General features: G+C 40.1%; 1 protein-coding gene across 1 annotated transcript in view; it reads left to right on the top strand.

The window, feature by feature from the left end:
* LOC142202942 (peptidyl-prolyl cis-trans isomerase FKBP8-like) overlaps window positions 1–18945 on the top strand; it is a 29927-nt gene extending 10982 nt beyond the window's left edge. Inside the window, exons 3-8 of the mRNA XM_075273332.1 lie at window positions 873–961; window positions 2868–3085; window positions 5108–5280; window positions 6714–6791; window positions 14774–14920; window positions 18609–18945. Coding sequence (XP_075129433.1) covers window positions 873–961; window positions 2868–3085; window positions 5108–5280; window positions 6714–6791; window positions 14774–14920; window positions 18609–18695 — 792 coding nt within the window. The 3' untranslated portion in view covers window positions 18696–18945. The remainder of the gene's footprint in view (window positions 1–872; window positions 962–2867; window positions 3086–5107; window positions 5281–6713; window positions 6792–14773; window positions 14921–18608) is intronic.
* The last annotated feature ends 1155 nt before the right edge of the window (window positions 18946–20100 follow it).

Below are 20100 nucleotides of genomic sequence, written 5' to 3'. Positions count from 1 at the left end.
TATACATGTGTTAGAGCGCGGCGCTTCAAAACAGATCCCATTGATTTCAATGGGTGCCGGCTTACGTGCGCTACACATTGAAATCAATGGGAGGCTTTGTAACCCATTGAATTCAATGTGTTACGCGTGAAAGCCGGCACCCATTGAAATCAATGGGATCTGTTTTGAAGCGCCGCGCTCTGACATGTGCATATGTGTCTAAATGAGCAGCGCGTTACTCTGTGAGAACAGAGCCTTAGGCTGATGCTCCATGTTGTAAAAACATAGTGATTTAGCTGCTGCAGAATCACCACTGCAAAACCCCCAAAACACTATGTTTTACAGTACCTGCAAAGTAAATAATCCCATCCACACATTGTAGAAAAAATACACTGCGGAAAAGTTGCGTTTTCAAAAATTTTAGCATTTTTAAAAATCGCGGCATGTCAATTATACCTGTGGAAATGCTGGCATTTTCCCTATACTCGTATGTAATAAGGGAAGAAAATCAGCCCCACGTTGCAGAAACTCAGCTTTTTTGTTGCAGATTTTGCAGCATTTCTTTGAGCCAAAGCACTTCCTTTATACTTCTCATTCCTTCTGTAGCCACTTCTGGCTTTGGTTAAAAAAACACAACAAATGTTGAAAATCTACAACAAAAAGCAACGTTTCCACTACGTGGAGCTTTAGCTTAATGCAGTATTTATCCTGCATAACATTATTTCAGCAAATAACTGAAAAATGTAAGAAAAGCAAGGCCATATATTAAACAGGTGAAGACTGAAGACAATTGTACAGATATCTGGATAATTCCAAATGGTTCAATACTTTCACGTTGTTTTTAAATGCTTGTATTCTGCATGTCTGACTATAGCCATGTTTTGTATACACAGGCTTTAGAGTTGGGTGTCCGATCAATGCAGTTGGGAGAAGTGGCATTCCTACTGTCAAATGGTCTTTATGCCTTTGGTCTTCTTGGAAGGTATTTATTTTAAGACGTATCAGTAAAAACCTGAAATAAGTCAGCGTTATTATGAAATATTCACTTTAAGCAATAACAAATAACCAGTAATGATCAGTTTCTAGCTGGGTACATTGGTGAAAAAGAAAGAAGTAGGGACATATTAAAAATCTACCTACAATTCCAATAGTGCATGTAATAATAGAAAACTTTACTATTTCTGAATATGATGTTCAAATCTGTACTCTGGAGCCCATACATAGAGACATACTGTAAGCACCAACTCATTGTAGGCTGTAGCATCTAGTGCAAGGTTAGTTATCCTTGTTTGTACTGCGTACCAAGTTAAGAAAAAAAAAAAAATCAAGGATAAAGTGTTCGGTGTGTTGTGCAATAATTTAAAGGTTCTCAAACCCTAAAAGTCATATAATGGGATGTATGACTGTAATACAGAGCGCAGATTATATCAGTATTATCATATTATATCAAAGGTTTTTTCCTCCAGCACAGTGTATGAACCTTGAAAAAAACCGCTAGCGTTTTTTCCATGTGGTTTTTGCCAATTCCACATGGATTTTCCACATCCCATTAACTGCGTTGGTTTTTGCAGGTGGAATCCGCCTGAAGGAAGCTTTTTTTCCGTTAGCGGAGAAAAACCGGTAGTGGGGAAAAAAAAGCTAGCAGAACCCATAGAACTCTATGGGGAGGTGTTATTTCCATGTGGAATCCTCGCCAAAAAACTCTGTGTGAATGGACCCTCAGGGTCAATGCACCCAGAGTTTTTTGGCACTGATTTTGATGCTGAAACCGCCTCAAAATCAGCCTCCAAAAAAGCCTCTTAAAAGAACTCGATTGGGAGGCCTTTTTTGGAAGCTGATTTTGAGGCGGAATCAGTGCCAAAAAACTCGATGTGCACTGACCCTCAGGGTATGTTCAGTGGTTAAAGATGATCTATCGCTAAGTACAAAATACTACATGCCTTACATCAGGGGTCCTCAAACTGAGGCCCGCGGGCCACATGCGGCCCGCCAAGCACTCCTGTCTGGCCCCGCCGACAACGCCGGCAGGCATGCATTTATAATGAAGCTCCTGGGGAGCTCGGGCCAGGCCATGGAGCACACTTCACTTTACCTATTGGAGGGCACCGCTCCTGATGTCTGTGCGACCTGCTCTGCCTCCGGCCCACTGTTTGAAAAGTTTGAGGACCCCTGCCTTACATCATTGATTCTCACTGTGCTCCAGAACAATTTGGGGGTTTCGTTCTGTTCTTATTGGGGATAAAAGGTTCCCCCCTCATGGAGAATAAGAGCTAGTTTACATATAATCCTCCAAGGGCCATATCGTTTGAATGGGTGGACGGATTTTAAAAATATGAGAAATAAATGACGTATGTTATTTAGTATTTTCTAACTGGTGACAGGTCCCCTTTAAGGAATGATGAAATATAAAGCATTTTAAAACCACATGTTACTCTCCAGCAATTTGTGATTTGGTAAATTGTGATTTGATCACAAAGACACACATGGCAGCATATTTTCACTATGACAGAAGAGCTGTCAGCCATTCCACAGATATAAGCCCTTTTAGTGATGCAAATTAGGGTATACTAGCCAAGCAGGCAGTAACACTGTGGTTTCTCTTGGGCAGGGACTTTGTGCTATATGTCTTTCAGTGTTACCACCTGCTTTGGCAGTAAAACCTGACTTACATCAATAATAAAAGGGCTTCTATCTGTGGAATGGCTGAATGGATTTGGAAGAAAGAAAACACCAAAACGCTAAGGGTGACAGCACATCTGATGATGTATATAATGAGATTTTCAAACCCGGTGAAAGTTTCTCTTTAATACAAAATATAATGTATTAGTATAATGTACATGATATTTATGCAGTAGTTCTATGTTGTACTGCTCTATTCCTCAATACAGGGACCCAGACATTCCATCAGAAGCCTCTCTACTATATAAAGTAACATTACTTGAAGTCAGAGACAAGCCCAGCCTGGTTGCTCTTACCACAGCTGACCGCATTACTCTTGGGAACCAGAAACGGGAATGTGGAAATTTTCATTTTGAACGTGAAGAATTTCGAAGTGCCATGCACTCTTATAGCCAAGCACTGACTATCCTCACACCTAGCATGGCAGGTAACTAAAACTATTATAAATGTCCTCTATCAAACACCACAGGCCTGTAGAGTTAGTAGGTCTAACCACCAACTCCAACTCCTATTTTTCTCAGCTCAACTCCAAATCCTGCTCTATCTCCTTCATAAATGGCTGATAGCTGTGATCAGTCAGAAGCAGCAAAGCTCCTCTAAATCATTATCAGTTGTATATCATCATTTTACGTGCAGGCCTCTCTATACTGCTTGAAAAGTAGACAAGATGAAAGAAAGCTTCTGGTCATCATCATCAATATGGAGCATTGTCTGCCTAACCAAGACTCTAACTGATATCTATGTCAGCTCATAGCTAACATTTATTTTAGAGCAAGAGCAATGTAAAAACGGCATTTGCAAAAATTTCCGTCAAGGTTTGCTCATCTTTTTATGCCTTTTTTCTGGTATAGGGGGCTTTTTATCTTTCATGTTGCAGAATAGCTGTCAGAAATGCACAAATGTTATAGCCAGGGTATGTCTGCATCCTCTGACACCCAAACTTTGCTTCACGTGCAACAGGATCTTGTTTTGAGGAGTAAAAGGCTTATTTTTGCTAGTCAATGATTAAGGCTAGGCTCACTATATTTACCCACGGAGCAGCATCATGTTTTTAGGATGGGTTCACATGGGGTTTTTTGGGCCGGATTTTGATGCGGAATCCGACCCAGAATCCGGCTCAAAAAACTGCCTCCCATTGACTTCAATGGGAGCTGTTCAATTCATTTTTCCGCGAGCAGTTTCTTTCCGTAAGCGGAAAAGTAAAGCAACTTGCCCTTTCTTGCCAAGGATTCTGCGGCGGAATCCGCGGCAGTGTCCGCGGCGCGACACCTCCCTCCTGTCTAGGCCCATTCATTTAGGCCTAATCCAGAGCGAATTTTGGAGACTTTTTTGGACCTATTCTAAGGCGGCCTCCACGTCAAAATCCGGCCCAAAAAACCCTGTGTGATTCCAGCTTTATAAAGCTGGTGAAATCCTTGCCATCTCGTAATATCTTTTAATATTTTTATCATTTACAGTAGTTGCAATTACATTATTCTTTATATGCTTGACCATAATGTACAAGCCAAGACTCAACACTGACAATTCTTAGATAGCTTCATTCATTAATAATAAGCGTTGGTACATAAAAATTCAATCTAATACATCTAGTATAGTTTGCATTTTACAGTAACCTTTAAAGGGGCTCTATCACTGGGAAAAGTCATTTTTAACTAATCACATCCTTGCATAGCCTTTAGAAATACTATTCCACACCTACCTTTAGTATGTAGATTGCCTCAGTGGTTTCTGAATAAGTCCGTTTTTATTCATATGCTAATGAGCTTCCAGCCAGCACAGGAAGTTCCCAGCAGCACTCGTCTCTTCTATTATTTCCTATGTGTGTGAGGCAAACAGGAAGCTGAGTCATCAGCAGCAGCAGCAGCCTGTGCTTAGGAAACAATAGCAAAGAGGTGCACGATGCATCATGCACCATTCTAATTAGCATATGAGTAAAAACGGACTTATTCAGAAACCACTGAGGCAATCTACATACTAAAGGTAGGTGTGGAATAGCATTTCTAAAGCCTATGCAAATATGTGATTAGTTAAAAATGACTTTTCCCAGTGATAAATCCCCTTTAATACAATGTCCACTTGCTAATATACATGTGTAGGTGATGTGCAGCGTACGTGGAAATTGATGTGCAATATGTATGTATACACATCTGATAAGTATTACGTCTACATCATTGGTCTCAGAATAAATTACAAATGTCATTTACAGAAAATACTAATCTAATCATGATATTCCAATCCTGTCTTTGTATACTCCTCACCTAGAATCGTGTCTCCCATAGGTGCCACTTGCTAGCTATGGGTTGTTGTTTTTTTATTTTTTATTTTTTTTACTTATGCTGGTATTCCAAACTGGAACTCTATGTCTGGTTATGTTGTCATGGCACCATGTAACGGGATGTTCGCACACACATCTCCTGGATAATGACTCACCATTATCTGTATTACTCAGAACCACTGAGCTCAGAGGAAGAAGAGGAGATTCGTGAGCATCGAATCAAATGTCTGAATAACCTGGCAGCCGCCCAGCTGAAGCTTCATCACTATGATGACGTCATTAATTCCTGCAATGCGGTCCTAGAGATGGATGCAGACAATGCAAAGGCACTTTATAGGAAAGGCAAGGTAATGTCACCTTACCCTTTCATGTATGACTAAGATAAACACTACAAAGTAATGTTTTCATTCTCCATTATTAATATCAATTCTGAATGGGCTTTAGTACAGTACATTTCAGCCTGTTCTCAATCTTAATTAAAATAATAATCTGTTTTTGTAGTTATTTTTAAGATAATTTCCTGGCATTAATGTAATATTTCAGGTTTTATCATGCCATGACATAGCACTACAATATGGTGGGTTAGTATGGGAAGTTGAGTAATTCAAAAACAGGTTAGCTCGGGACTACATTCAGAAATTGCAATATAAAAATATTTGTAAATATTCAGTGAGTTACTTAAGGAGCTTGCAAGTACTCTTGGGCCAGAGCTAGTGTATGTTGGAGTTACAGAAATGCTGATGGCTCTTACTTGTGATGCATCAACAAATGTCTAGTTCCTCCCTATCAGGGGAAGATCGTTGACAATTTCCAATACTACATAGATGAGTATTAGCTAAATCAATATGTGCACAAAGATGGTGCTGACACACAGCACGGTCAATGAAACAACAGCAAGCCTGTCACCTCACTGACATGTCAGAGGATTTCCTATTTAAATAGTCACTGTCATTTTAACAAACTTTGTATAAAGCAATAGTACAAAGATAAGAAATGTTGTGATATATCTTAGTAGAGAACAATTCTTTCATCTCCACTTAATAGCCACTTGTTCTCATCTGTCCCGTCTCCCGAACCGAGCATTTATTCTCATCTCACTGATTAAATCCATCTTGAGAAGGTGAGACTAGATGGATTCAGCTTCATTGAGAGAGTAAGTTTTTGCTGCTGCCAATAGCAGAAGAAAGAAGTGAGAATAGGAGGAGAAGGGAGGAATGGCACCTTTAGATAGATAATAATACATTTATAATACATTTTATTTAAATAGCGCCAACATATTCCACAGCACTGTACAATATGTAGGGTTCAAGTACAGACAAAAAGATACAAAGAAATAGTAAATTTACACAATGGGACTGAGGGCCCTGCTCACAAGAGCTTACAATCTGTAAGGTAAAGGGGGTGACACAAGAGGTAGCAGATGCGGCAATATAATGGCTAGAAATAGTGTGATTTCCCATAAACACTCATATGGTAGACAGGTATACTTTAAAGTAAAACATTTATTTGGGTGGCATTAAAAATGATGGAAAATCTCAAATAAGGGCTTATTACATAACATTAGATTATGTTCACCTGGTGGAATCTGCCTCTGATTTGGAGTCATATTCTGCCACAATTCTACCACCCATTGTATGCTTTGGCATTCCTCTGCAGGGAACATGGGGAAAAGGGATGCAGTGGTTTGGAAAATGAAGAGGAATCTGAGGCTGAAATTCTTCATTTTCCACTATGTGAATTTACCCTAAGTCTTTTATTTACTTATTTGTGTCCATATCAGGTTTTATCAGAAAGAGGTGAATATGAAGAAGCCATGTCTATTCTCAAACAAGCGCTTAAATTGGAGCCTACAACGAAGGTAAGTTACACTATATGAAATGAAAAGATTTGTATTAGAAATGAAACTTGTATCTGCTATCCACAGTACAGGGGAAACTGTCAGATTGCTGGGTGTTCAACAACTAGGACAGCGTAGCCAGCACTGGAGATCACCATCTTGGCAATGCTTCAGAAGAAATAGAGTGTATGCCACACATGTACAACAGCGCTACATTCACCTGGAGAATTCAGGAGAACCTTACAGCCCCTGTTGTTCCAGCGATCTGACATTTATCCCCTATACTGTGGGCAGAAGATAAGTGTCATTTGTTTCTCAGTCCCTTTAAAGGGAACCTGCTAGGTGGTTTTCACAAACTTAAAGAGCCTGTCATGTCCTCTGACACCGGCAGTGCTATATACCACTAGAAAGCTTTGCAGACCCCCAAGTATAATGATTAGAGATGAGCGAACAGTGTTCTATCGAACACATGTTCGATCGGATATCAGGGTGTTCGCCATGTTCGAATCGAATCGAACACCGCGTGGTAAAGTGCGCCAAAATTCGATTCCCCTCCCACCTTCCCTGGCGCCTTTTTTGCACCAATAACAGCGCAGGGGAGGTGGGACAGGAATTACGACACCGGGGGCATTGAAAAAAATTGGAAAAAGTCATTGGCTGCCGAAATCAGGTGACCTCCATTTTAGACGAATAGTGGATTTCAAATCCGGGTCATATGAGAATGTGAACTTTGTGACTATGAGACAGGGATAGCTGTACAGGCAGGGATAGCTAGGGATAACCTTTATTTAGGGGGGAATGTTATTAAAAATAACTTTTTGGGGCTCTATCGGGTGTGTAATTGTGATTTTTGTGAGATAAACTTTTTCCCATAGGGATGCATTGGCCAGCGCTGATTGGCCGAATTCCGTACTCTGGCCAATCAGTGCTGGCCAATGCATTCTATTAGCTTGATGAAGCAGAGTGTGCACAAGGGTTCAAGCGCACCCTCGGCTCTGATGTAGCAGAGCCGAGGCTGCACAAGGCTTCAAGCGCACCCTCGGCTCTGATGTAGGAGAGCCGAGGGTGCACTTGAACCCTTGTGCACCCTCGGCTCTGCTACATCAGAGCCGAGGGTGCGCTTGAACCCTTGTGCACACTCTGCTTCATCAAGCTAATAGAATGCATTGGCCAGCGCTGATTGGCCAATGCATTCTATTAGCCCGATGAAGTAGAGCTGAATGTGTGTGCTAAGCACACACATTCAGCTCTACTTCATTGGGCTAATAGAATGCATTGGCCAGCGCTGATTGGCCAGAGTACGGAATTCGGCCAATCAGCGCTGGCTCTGCTGGAGGAGGCGGAGTCTAAGATCGCTCCACACCAGTCTCCATTCAGGTCCGACCTTAGACTCCGCCTCCTCCAGCAGAGCCAGCGCTGATTGGCCGAATTCCGTACTCTGGCCAATCAGCACTAGCTAATGCATTGTATTGGCGTGATGAAGCAGTGCTGAATGTGTGTGCTTAGCACACACATTCAGCTCTACTTCATCGGGCTAATAGAATGCATTGGCCAATCAGCGCTGGCCAATGCATTCTATTAGCGTGAACTGAGTTTGCACAGGGGTTCTAGTGCACCCTCGGCTCTGCTACATCAGATTGCTACATCTGATGTAGCAGTGCCGAGTGTGCATCAGATGTGTAGTTGAGCAAAACTGACTCAGCACTGCTAAGTCTCTGCATTCGCATAGGAATGCATTGGCCAGCCTTCGGCCAATCAGCGCTGGCTCTGCCGGAGGAGGCGGAGTGTAAGGTCGGACCTGAATGGAGACTGGTGTGGAGCGATCTTAGACTCCGCCTCCTCCAGCAGAGCCAGCGCTGATTGGTCAAGTCCCGTACTCTGGCCAATCAGCACTGGCCAATGCATTTCTATGGGGAAAAGTTAGCTTGCGAAAATCGCAAACTGACAGATATTTCCATGAAATAAAGTGACTTTTATGCCCCCAGACATGCTTCCCCTGCTGTCCCAGTGTCATTCCAGGGTGTTGGTATCATTTCCTGGGGTGTCATAGTGGACTTGGTGACCCTCCAGACACGAATTTGGGTTTCCCCCTTAACGAGTTTATGTTCCCCATAGACTATAATGGGGTTCGAAACCCATTCGAACACTCGAACAGTGAGCGGCTGTTCGAATCGAATTTCGAACCTCGAACATTTTAGTGTTTGCTCATCTCTAATAATGATCGGAGGCCCGGGAGAGGTAAGAAACATAAAAAAACACTGTTACTTACCTCTCCACGATTCAGGCAGGCTTAGTTGTCTACTTAGGCCTAGTTGTCTGAGGTCTCTGATGTCACATGAACCCGGCCTGCATCCCAGGTCATGTGACGTCCGAAGTCATTGAAGAAGGACGTCAGCGGTGGCCAACAGCGTAGGAGCCGGGGGACAGGTAAACAACAGTAGTTTTTTATGATTTTATTCCCCTGGGTCTTCGATTATTATACTCTGGGGTTTGAAAAGACCCCAGAGTATAATAATTGTTTATGGGTGTCCACAGTGGAGCATATTACTGAGTGCAGGGGCAACTAAGGGACATAATAGTGTGTGCAGGGGCGACTAAGGGACATAATAGTGTGTGCAGGGGTGATTAAGGGACATAATACTGTGTGCAGGGGCCACTAAGGGACATAATACTGTGTGCAGGGGCCACTAAGGGACATAATACTGTGTGCAGGGGCCACTAAGGGACATAATAGAGCGCGCAGAAATGCAGAGGAGGGGGTCGGTCGAGGTCTTTGGCGTTGGTGTCGGCTGGGGAGGGGGGGCCCATGTTAAAAGTTTGCCATGGGGCCCTGCCATTCCTAGTTACACCACTGATGTTCGGTCAGTAATTAGTACATGAGGGTAAGGGGGCACCACTGTAATTATCATGAGGAGTCCTATTCTGACTTTTAAAGGAGAGGGAAAAATCCAGGTAATAAGGCCAGGAGGGCACATCCCAAATGTGTACCCAATGCTGCTGTATGTTGTTTCTGGCTCCTAGTGCTTGGCATGTGTTGTAATGTAAGGGGGCATTCACACGGAGTATTTTGGCGCAGATTCTGTACAGAAAAAATAAGCCTCCCATTGCCTTCAATGGGTTCCTTTCTCCACATGGAACCCATTGAAATCAATGAGAGGCTTTATTTCCGCACGGATGCTGACGCGAATTCCACATCAGAATCAGCGCACAGACACTCCCTGTGAATGCCCCCAAAGACACATTACTGATTGTGGCCCATAATAGAGTAATTTCCTACTTTTTTGTGCTTTTTACTTTCTGCCATACTTTGAGTATCAGATTAACTTCTTTTGCATATATGTAGAAACTGGATAAAAACTGCAGTCAAGACTGAACAGAATAAACATGTTTTGTACAGATTTGTATCTAAAATCTATGGCAGGATTAGGACTGAAGACATAATTAACACTCTTTTTGGGTATTTTCCTTGAATAAATATTGTTGATTTCCAGTGATAAGACATGTGGGGGAAGTAATCCCTATCTGGGTTTCAGCATTTCTTCAATCATACAACACCAGGGATTTGCATGTCAATACATTAAATGAAGGACAATGGTTATATGGAACATAGATTTTCTCGTAACTTTCGGCCATCATGGGTTAATTTTTCATTTATGAAACTGGAGATCCCCATAAACATACAACACACTTACTCTTTGAGTTGACTATTAAGCTTGTTCAGGCATACCCTTATCATGGGGATAGTCATGTATACCTGATTGAAAATAATACAGCAAGAATTAACTTACAATTTCCTCTGTTTTGCAAAAAATAAGTGAGGTAATGCATATAATGGCAATATTTACCTCATCATTCTCTTGCAGATTAACATTCAATATGTCAGTATTTAACAATGAACACTAAATCCCATGCTTATGGTAGGCAGTGGCACATGCAAGTTTTTTTTATGTTCAGGACCATAAGAAATATTAATCATTTGGTCTCCTTGGGACGCTCACTGTGCGTTGCGTGGCCTCAGATCTTGGACCTTCTTCCCCTACTCCCCCACCCTCTCCTCCTCCTTTTTCTGTTTGTCTGTTGTCCCTCCCCCCCCCTTTTTTTCTTCTATTATTTTGATGCTGAGTTGTATGTCTGTTTTGGTTTTACTTTCCTTGGGGTCTGGCAGCTCAGCCTTTCCCTCCTGTTCTTGGCTTTTATTTGCCTAGATTTTCATTTGTATTGTTGTACTTGTTTAAATACTCAATAAAAATTACAGTTGAAAAAAAAAATGTTGTGGTAAAGAAAAAAAAATCTCAACATCCTAACACCTTCATGTATTTATAGGCATAAGTTTTCTAAAAAACAAACGTCATGAATATGATTATACAATAAGGATAGATGTGTGCTTAGCTTGAGTCTTATACCCAGTCAGCAGGAGGTATGTACAGGCTTCAACTCATCTGTGTCCTCTCTGGACATTACAATGGCAAAGCAAGAGCTGGCTGCACCCTGCTTCATCAGTCACCCAGTCTCTGCTCCAGGAGCAGTAGGCGCAATGTGATGTCATCACTCACACCATGTCTGCAGCTCCCTGAAGACTCTGGACCACAGACTGTTGACAGAACAGCAGGAGAGTTGAATATTAGTGTATTGCAGGGAACTGCACTGCCCCAGCAGGTAGATGTAGTACTGTCTTTAGCTGTCCCTGTGATATTGTGCTGAAGAATCATGGGACTGATAGCAGAGCAAAGAAAATATAACAGCTAAGATGGAATATGCTCAGGAACAGGGGAGAATATAGATTACAGGGATATAAGTGTAGTATATCTGAAAAGAAGCCTGCACAGTGACAAACAATCAGGTGAAAAAGTGTCTATGCTGGAGAGCTTCTTGTATGGCACGAAGTCAACAGCAAATGGATTTAAATATACAGGAATACTTTGCATACACCTGCACATTATACAGCGGATTCATCAGAGAAACACTTAGAAAATCATTTTCACTACCTTATAAAACAAAAAAAATTAAGAAAAATAATAGATCCATCGATTAGAATTCATTTAGTATATATTTAGAATACAGTTACATGGTTTTTTTTCTCAGTAAACATTTTATATGCCTCAAATGTAATGTGTAGCGACTTAGAACTAGTATAAATGAGAAATGAGTGCATTGCAGGCACACTCCACCTGTGGCATCAATTGGAATATACACTCAACATTGAAATTGCAACACCAAGAAGGACAAGGCATGTTATGTGAATTGAGGAAGTATCAGGTGTCGCTAAGATCTGTAAATGATCAAATTTTAAGCACCGAACACCAATCTGTGGCAGGTAGGAAGGACATAAAAGCCAGATTAAAAGAAATGTTTTATCGCCACATGAAACCTTAAAAGCTGGATCAAGTGGTGTGGGGTGATACTTCCTGTTCATTGACGTGCCAGTTACCAATACTTATCACAAACTAAGAGACCTTGGTTTATCACTCCGGTAGATCACCAAGCACCTAAGCCAAGATGTTAGCACTGTTCATTGTTGCGTGTCTAGGTGGTTACGAGAACAATGATGAACTGTAATGACAGCAAGAGATGCATGGAATTGAGCCTATGGAAAGATAGAGCGTCCGATGGGAGAATGACACGTAGTGATCGATTTTGTATCGCAAGTGAAATTGGAAGCCACACCCCAACCACAGGGTGACAAACTGTGTTAACACAAACCATCTGAAGACGTTTGCACAACATTGGACTGAGTGCTAGACATCCAGCTACAGGCGTTCCATTCAGGGTTACTTTAATCATACGGCCAATAACGCACCCTCATGGGGCCCCCTTAAACCGGCAAAATATTGAGCTGCATGTTGTTTATGCTACTGTGAGCAGCCTACATGCCCTAATATGCGACCATAGCCTGCAGTGTTTCCGATCACATCGGGAATGTCATTAGTTGTTAATTGCAAAGGGAGCTGCCAGGAGCCAATCTTGATGATTTACATGTCCAAGTGCATTCACTATGGCATAACATTCCTCAGACAGCCATCAAAGGGATTATCCGGTTTCTAAGATTGATGGCCTATTTTTGGGAATCTGACTCTCGGGATTCCTGCAGATCACCATTACTGATGCAGTGCAGAAGAGCTGCTCCATAGACTTCAACAGGGCAGTATTGCAGAACCTCTCGCGTGCTGCCTTGGTACTGGTGATCTGCATAGGTCCTGGGTGTCAGTGCCAGATTTAGATGAAAAGAGGCCCTAGGCTATTCCACTTATGAGGCCCTTTCACCTCACATTTTTAAGTTTGTAAATTACATGAGAGATAATAAAATACATCATTACTGTGATATATATCAATATGTTAAATGAAACATGTTGTTATTGGTACTAACCTTTATAAAAAAAAATGTGACACGGATAATACAAAAGTCGAGAACACTTATTTGGCCATTTATTCTCAGCACCATATATAGTACTTGTATCAATAACTAATCAAACATAACACACAACATTTACAAAGAAACAAAATTCAAACAATTAAAATCTTTGACTACGAAAATAAAATACGCAATAAAAATTATGATATTTTCTATCAAATTAAATAAAATATATTCAGTACATTGAATATTAAACCAAATTCAATTCAGATAAAATTATTTCATAATAATTCGCATTTAAAGTTTAAGTATGAATTATTATGAATTTTAAGTCTTAAACTAAACCAAAAATGGAACTTTATTCAAACAAAATCCAGATCACAAGAAATAAAATATCAAATTGTATATCATATTAAATTTTATGTTAATAGTTATTTTATTTAAAGGGGCTCTATCACTGGGAAAAGTCATTTTTATCTAATTACATCCTTGTATAGGCTTTAGAAAGGCTATTCCACACCTACCTTTAGTATGTAGATTGCCTCAGTGGTTTCTGAATAAGTCCGTTTTTTGATTCAATCCAAGCATACATTTAAAAGAAAATAGTAGATTAGAAGAATATCTTTCTAAACTTTTTCACACAGAATTCTTCTATAAGTTCATCAAAATCTATTTTTCTGAAGGTCTCATTTTCGGTGCACAAAATACTCAATGAAGACAACCTCGTCTGGGTCATTGTGCTTCTTAATTGATTTGCCTCATACTCTTGTAGCTTCTTTTTCTTGCGTTTGCAAGCGCCACTTTCAAATCTTTTACTCATTCTTAGATTAGCTGAACAAATACTTTATTGTCGAGAGCGCAATCCTTCGTTGCTGCTCACCGTGTCGAATACAAAGTAGAAGAGAGAGTGACTTACGTCAGCTTCCGGTTTTTGTATGTCGCGGGCAAGTTGTTGCTGCCCTCTGGTGGTAGCTCCGCCACAATCTTAACCAATACATTTTTATGTTTGTTTATTAGTCATATGCGTAGAATTTTTCCTTATTTTCGGCTGTGTTTTAGTATTCACTGCTTTTAGAATAGTGTAATTTTAATTTTGCTAGCAATTTGAATGTAGGCCCCTCTTGATCTTGAGGCCCTAGTCTGAAGCCTAGCTAGCCTATTGGTAAATCCGGCACTGGTGTCAGACCCCTTCAGGTATAATATTGATGGCTTCTCCTAAGCTTACTCTGTCAATCTTAGAGACCAGATAACTCCTTTATCCTTATTGATAGCATACTAAGGCATGTAAGTGCATGTATTTCTGTTCTGCATGTGGAACTCATACATAATACTGAATAAATTGAGATGTTTTGAAGATTTTGTTTCCATTGCATAGCAAAAACACATTTATTGATCCTGTGATTTTGATAATTCCAAGACTTTCCTTGCTTGGTGCTGCAATTTTAATGTTGGGGAGTGTGATATTAGTGAGGGTCAGCATTTGCAGTGTTGTCAATTATCTATAGTCTAAAAAGTGGGACATGTGCAATGATAAACAATGTTAGATAGATTTACACATTATGTAAAATATTAGCAATTTGCTTTATTTGTTGTCACACAAAACTATGACTAATACAATAAATAAGGTTAATATAAACATTTGTTTCCTTTAAAGGCAATCCATGCAGAGCTTTCCAAGCTGGTAAGGAGACAAAAAGGACAGCCTGAAGTCACCAAATCCTTGGTGAGAACTAAACCCAAAGCTCATCTTAAGCTTAGAGATGACTTAAATCCGCTTATTCGTCACAGCGCAAAACAGAGGGTGAGTTCTGTTTCTCCTATGTAATACACCACTTTCTATTAATGTTATAGAATAGTAATGGCATACCTGTATTGTACTTCAATGGCTCTTTAATGTCCTATTTTTTTTTTTTTTTAGATAGATTGGCCTAACTTATAGCAGTAAACTAAGACCACTATTCCCATAAAGGTTATAGGTGAATACAGACTTTTCATTAACTACAAGTGCAGATAGGGACACTGCACCAACAATAAAGAATGAGGACAAAGGTTATTTTAAGGATATGGTAAAGTTCCATTCTGCATCATGTACCCCCATTATTTTATGAGTGCATATCACTGTGAATGTTGTATCTGTTCTATGCAGAATGTATAATAAAGTATAAATAGACAGGAAGATGTGCAATTATGAGTTTTATTTTCTTAAAAGATAAGAAACTTTTTTTTTTTTAAAGTTCTAGCACACGGCATTTAAGGAGATATTCCCTTCACAAAATTGATAGCATATTGTAAGATACGACTGCCAGGACCCCCTCTGTGCTTTAATGCTCCTTTCCATTTTTCCCTAAACAGCAGTGCTCCTGGCCACCTGCAGTGCAGGGAATAACAACATTCTAGTGAATAGAACTAGCAGAAGTTTCCTGCATACCTAGAGGGAGGGAGGGCCACTGTATGGGGATGTACAGTAAACTGATCGGAAACTGATCTAAAACTGAGAGCATATCACTAGGAAATGCAATCGCATTCTGCAAACAGAATAATTCTACATATTCTAGTTTTCCAACTTTGCGTTTCGATTTGTCCTCTGCACCTTTCGAAAGTCATAACTTTTGAATTTTTATGTTCACATAAAAAACAAAAAAAACTTTGCAAGTCTTCAGTAGGTGATACCTTTTTTAATGGCTAACTCATAATGATGACAGAATATGACGTTTCGAAGCTTTCCTCTGAGCTTCTTCTTCAGATATAACTAAAAAACACTCTGTAGAGGCTGCATATTTATAACTGGACACAGGGCTAGAATTACAGGAGGGAGGGGGGGGAAGAGGCTCATTACTATATACTTATAACAACAAACAATCAATTGCCAGATCCCCCAGTTCTTATCTTAATGGCTGTCTTAATGATGTGTATAAAAAGACATAAACCCACATATGTTCACATATGATGGCTTATTTTTTGTGGGGACAAATTGTATTTTTTTGTGGCTCCAATTAATTTTCTGTACAATGTACAGGAAAGTCAGAAAAAAATTAAATGGAATTTTAGAATAATTCAATTGCACTATTTTCTTACCGGCTTTGTGTTTACAGCATTCAACGTGCAGTAAAATTGGCACATTACCTATATTCTGTGGTTCGTTCACAGCAATATCAAATATGTATAGTCTTTACCTTTTAACACCATGGCACAAATTCCAAACTTTGAAAAAACGTAAAAATCACTTTCCGCCGCTATATTGTGAAAATGTAACTTTTTTTATATTTCTGTTTATGGTGCTATGTAAGATTTTAATTTTTTTTTTTTTTTTTAAAAAAGGCAAGTTTTAGATTTTATTAACATTTTAGAGATTCTATGAAATGTTGATCACTGTTTATTCCATATTTTGTGGGAGGGGAATAAGTTATTATTAAATATTATGATATTTTTACAGTGCCTAAACCCTTAGTAATATGGAACAAGGCATGCCACAGTATTTTGGCAAAAATTATGCCCGAAATCTGGTGAATTTCGCCCATAATTATAATAATTTACAAATATGAAAACAATTGCTTATACCCCAAGATATTATGGGATTTCCATTATAATAGTGCCACCTGCTGTTTCAGTTGAGCCACCTTTCAGTACCCACCTCAGTAAAAGTGCCAAGATGGACACAGATGCTCAGTCTTGCCCCTTTCTCTATTCAACAGGTATGTGAGGGATCCTGATGTTATAAACTGACTGGACTTCTGGAACAGCCATGTAATCTCTGTTTGGAGGTGCTGAACCAGTGTAGTAATGGTGCCACGCTCTCATCACTGGCTGAGCCTCTCCTCTGACAAGAAGAGAACATTTCCGTAGATATAATCGACATGCTGCGATTTCCAAAGCCGTAACGGTTTTGCAAATCACAGCGGGTCTACGCTGCGATCTTTTCCGCAAAGTGGGGATGGGATTCGCATGAATCCCATCCACTTTGCCAGCACTGTAGAATCCCATCCACTTTGCCAGCACTGTACAATGCCACAATTTTTCCCACGGTGTCTCTGCTGCGGGCAAATCGCGGTGTTTCCGGCCCGTGGGGCCCTGGCCTTAGGATGCAGGAACGAAGCGGTTTGCACACCATTCATTGCAGGCTCTGTTGTAGGCCCAAATAATGGAGAAAATACTCAAATGTGGTATTAATACAAACAGCAGAAATAAAATATATTTTGAATCTATATATGTATTACATTTTTTTTAGGCTATCATGTATATAAATGTAGGAAAAATCATTTTTTTTACACATTTTTTACCCTTTTCCCTCTGTTTTTTTTTTTCTAAAAAGTTAAATTTATCACTTATTTTGTTATAAAGCATGAAAGCCCATTATTTTCCGAGAAAAAGGAGACTAAATACATGTAGGTTGGCAAAGTAATAGAAAAACAATTTGCAGTTAAACTGGAACATGACTAAAACCTGAAAATGTGCCTGGTCTGGAAGGGGGGTAAAGGATCTGATATGGAAGTGGTTAATATGTATCTTCTGACTGAATGGGTACTGAGGGGGAAGGGAGCATTACGTGGGAGCTACATGTAGGGACCTTATATTGTGTGGGGTGGTCATTGGGTCCACACACCCATCCACTTTGAAAAAAATGCCGCTTGCAGCCATTTTAATCACAAGTGATGCTATAAAATCACAAGCCACAAGTGGAATAAAATAATAATGATGATGATGAATCTCTCCCCATAGACTCTAAAAACAACAGAAGAAAGCAAGTTAGAAATTTAAAGGGGTTATCCAGCTTTCAAAAGTTATCTGTAAATACATTCACAGCAGGGCTAAATCTTCATTGTTCCTTTTTGCACCCTTTGATTGGCTTTATTTTACTGTCGGTCCCTTGTATCAATTATTTCCATGCAGTGAATCTGTGGATAAACTACATTTCCCATCATTCATCTACCTGCTCTCACTCTGTCAGTGGTTCTTAACCTTGTTTGAGGTACTGAACTCACCAGTTTCATATGCACATTCAATGAACCCTTCTTTAGTGATAAATCAAAACTGATTTTTTTTCCAAATTCAAGACACAGGTATGTTTTTTTACTGGTACACAAAATGAACCGTGCATATGGCCTAGGGGTTGATCGAACCCTGGTTAAGAACCACTGCTCTATGTGTTTTGTTTGCTGGCTGCACTGCTCACAGGGAGGGGTAGTGAGCTTGAAAACAAAACATCCCAGCTGAGGTCAATGATCTGAAAACAAATCAGATAAAAGTACTGAATTTAAAACAGGATATAGATTAGCTTGTTATTTGCCTCATTTTTGAAAAATTAGATAACGCCTTTAACAAAGTAAAAAAAGAATCCCAAAACACTTGAAAAAAATGAAATGAAAAACTATTGAAAATCATTGTGCTTTTTACAACTGCTAGTAGTAACAATACTGTGTGTGCTGTATTGTTTTCATTCGTGAAGTAAGCCTGTGACTGCACAATTACCTCTGTATTTCTTGTATCTTCAGGTAAGCAGCAGAATGCTCCTGATCGGAGCCGTGGCCGCAGCACTACTCAGTTTACTGGCAACGTTCATCTTTGTGCAGGATACCTGAATACCGATGTTTGCTGGACAATCTTCAGTTGTATGTTACAGTCACTGTCGTCTACATGTGCAGATAATATATGATGACTGAAGACTTACTTTCATATTGTTGAAGCTGTGTCTAGTAGTGCATTCTCAGCGACCACTTCTACCACCAAAAATGGAGTCAGCGGGCCATGCTCTCCATACGTTGCAAAGGACAGACTTTGTAGTCATGTATTAAAGAAAGCACTGAATGGAAAGGATTATACAGTTTTCAACATTCCTAGCACCCTAATCTTGTATAGGGGTGTCCATCTTTTCACAGCAAGGCAGTTTGTAGGTCTAAAATTCAGAGCTGATTCATTTTCAAATGCTAAAGACACATCCTTATTCAAACCAGAATCTTGTGGCAGATTTCCAATTCCTCCATATATCATGTATACAGGCCATCCTCTTAGAGAAGACCATCCTATAGTACACCAATTTTCAATGAAACTTTGGGTAGTCATCTCAAAGAGGTTTTACTGTACATCATTAACACAGGACATTCCAGCTACCTGCGGTCTCTACTAGAGGTTGGGGGGATTCATCAAGATCTGCTTATATATAGACAATCTCTGTACTGCCAGAGGATTAGCCTCATATATGACTGGGTGTGGGACTCATCAGAAGTTAGGAGCACCCACCGGCGGGCTGTCCGCCTTTTTTGAAATCTATCTAAATCTATAAGTCAGAGCTGACATGGATTTCAGACTTCAAAAAACTGGCATAAATGATGGTTGATTTTGTACTTGTTACCTTGTTGTTTTGTTTTATTTTTCTGAAAACTTTAATAAAAATTACAGTTTAAAAAAAAAAAAAAAAATCTGGCAGGAACGATGGTTTTGCCCACAGCGCAATCTCACTACAAACCATTTAAGGAAAATGGTGAGGGTGGCATAAAAATGACACTTGTAACGATTTTTGTTGCAAGTACATATAAAACGTCACAAAGCCAGGGTTAAATGGTTAAAGGGATTCAATCATTAAAATGAAATTTTTTCTCCCTAAAAGGTAAGGCTATTCTTCTCCTACCTTTAGATGTCTCCTCCGTGCCGCCATTTGGTAGAAATTCCGGTTTTGTTGTTTATGCAAATGAGTTCTCTCACAGCACTGGGGGCATACCCAATGCTGCGAGAGAAATCTCCAGCGACGCCTCTATCTTCACCTGGAACGGCCTTTCCCTGCGTCTTCTTCCGGCGCTGGATTCAAACTTCTAGGCATGTGCAGTCGGCTCTGCCGTCAGGCCTCAGGCAGAGTCGACTGCGCATGCCCACGGCCATTTTCTTGTGGCTGCTTACCCCAGCTTACTGTGTAAGCAGCCACAAGAAAATGGCTGCTTACACCAGTTTACTGTGTAAGCGACCACAGAAAAATTGCTGCGGTCATGCGCA

This window comes from Leptodactylus fuscus, chromosome 5, assembly GCF_031893055.1.
Source record: "Leptodactylus fuscus isolate aLepFus1 chromosome 5, aLepFus1.hap2, whole genome shotgun sequence".
NCBI lineage: Eukaryota > Metazoa > Chordata > Amphibia > Anura > Leptodactylidae > Leptodactylus > Leptodactylus fuscus.
Note: the sequence above shows the minus strand (reverse complement) of the source record. Positions and strands in the feature narration are given on the sequence as shown.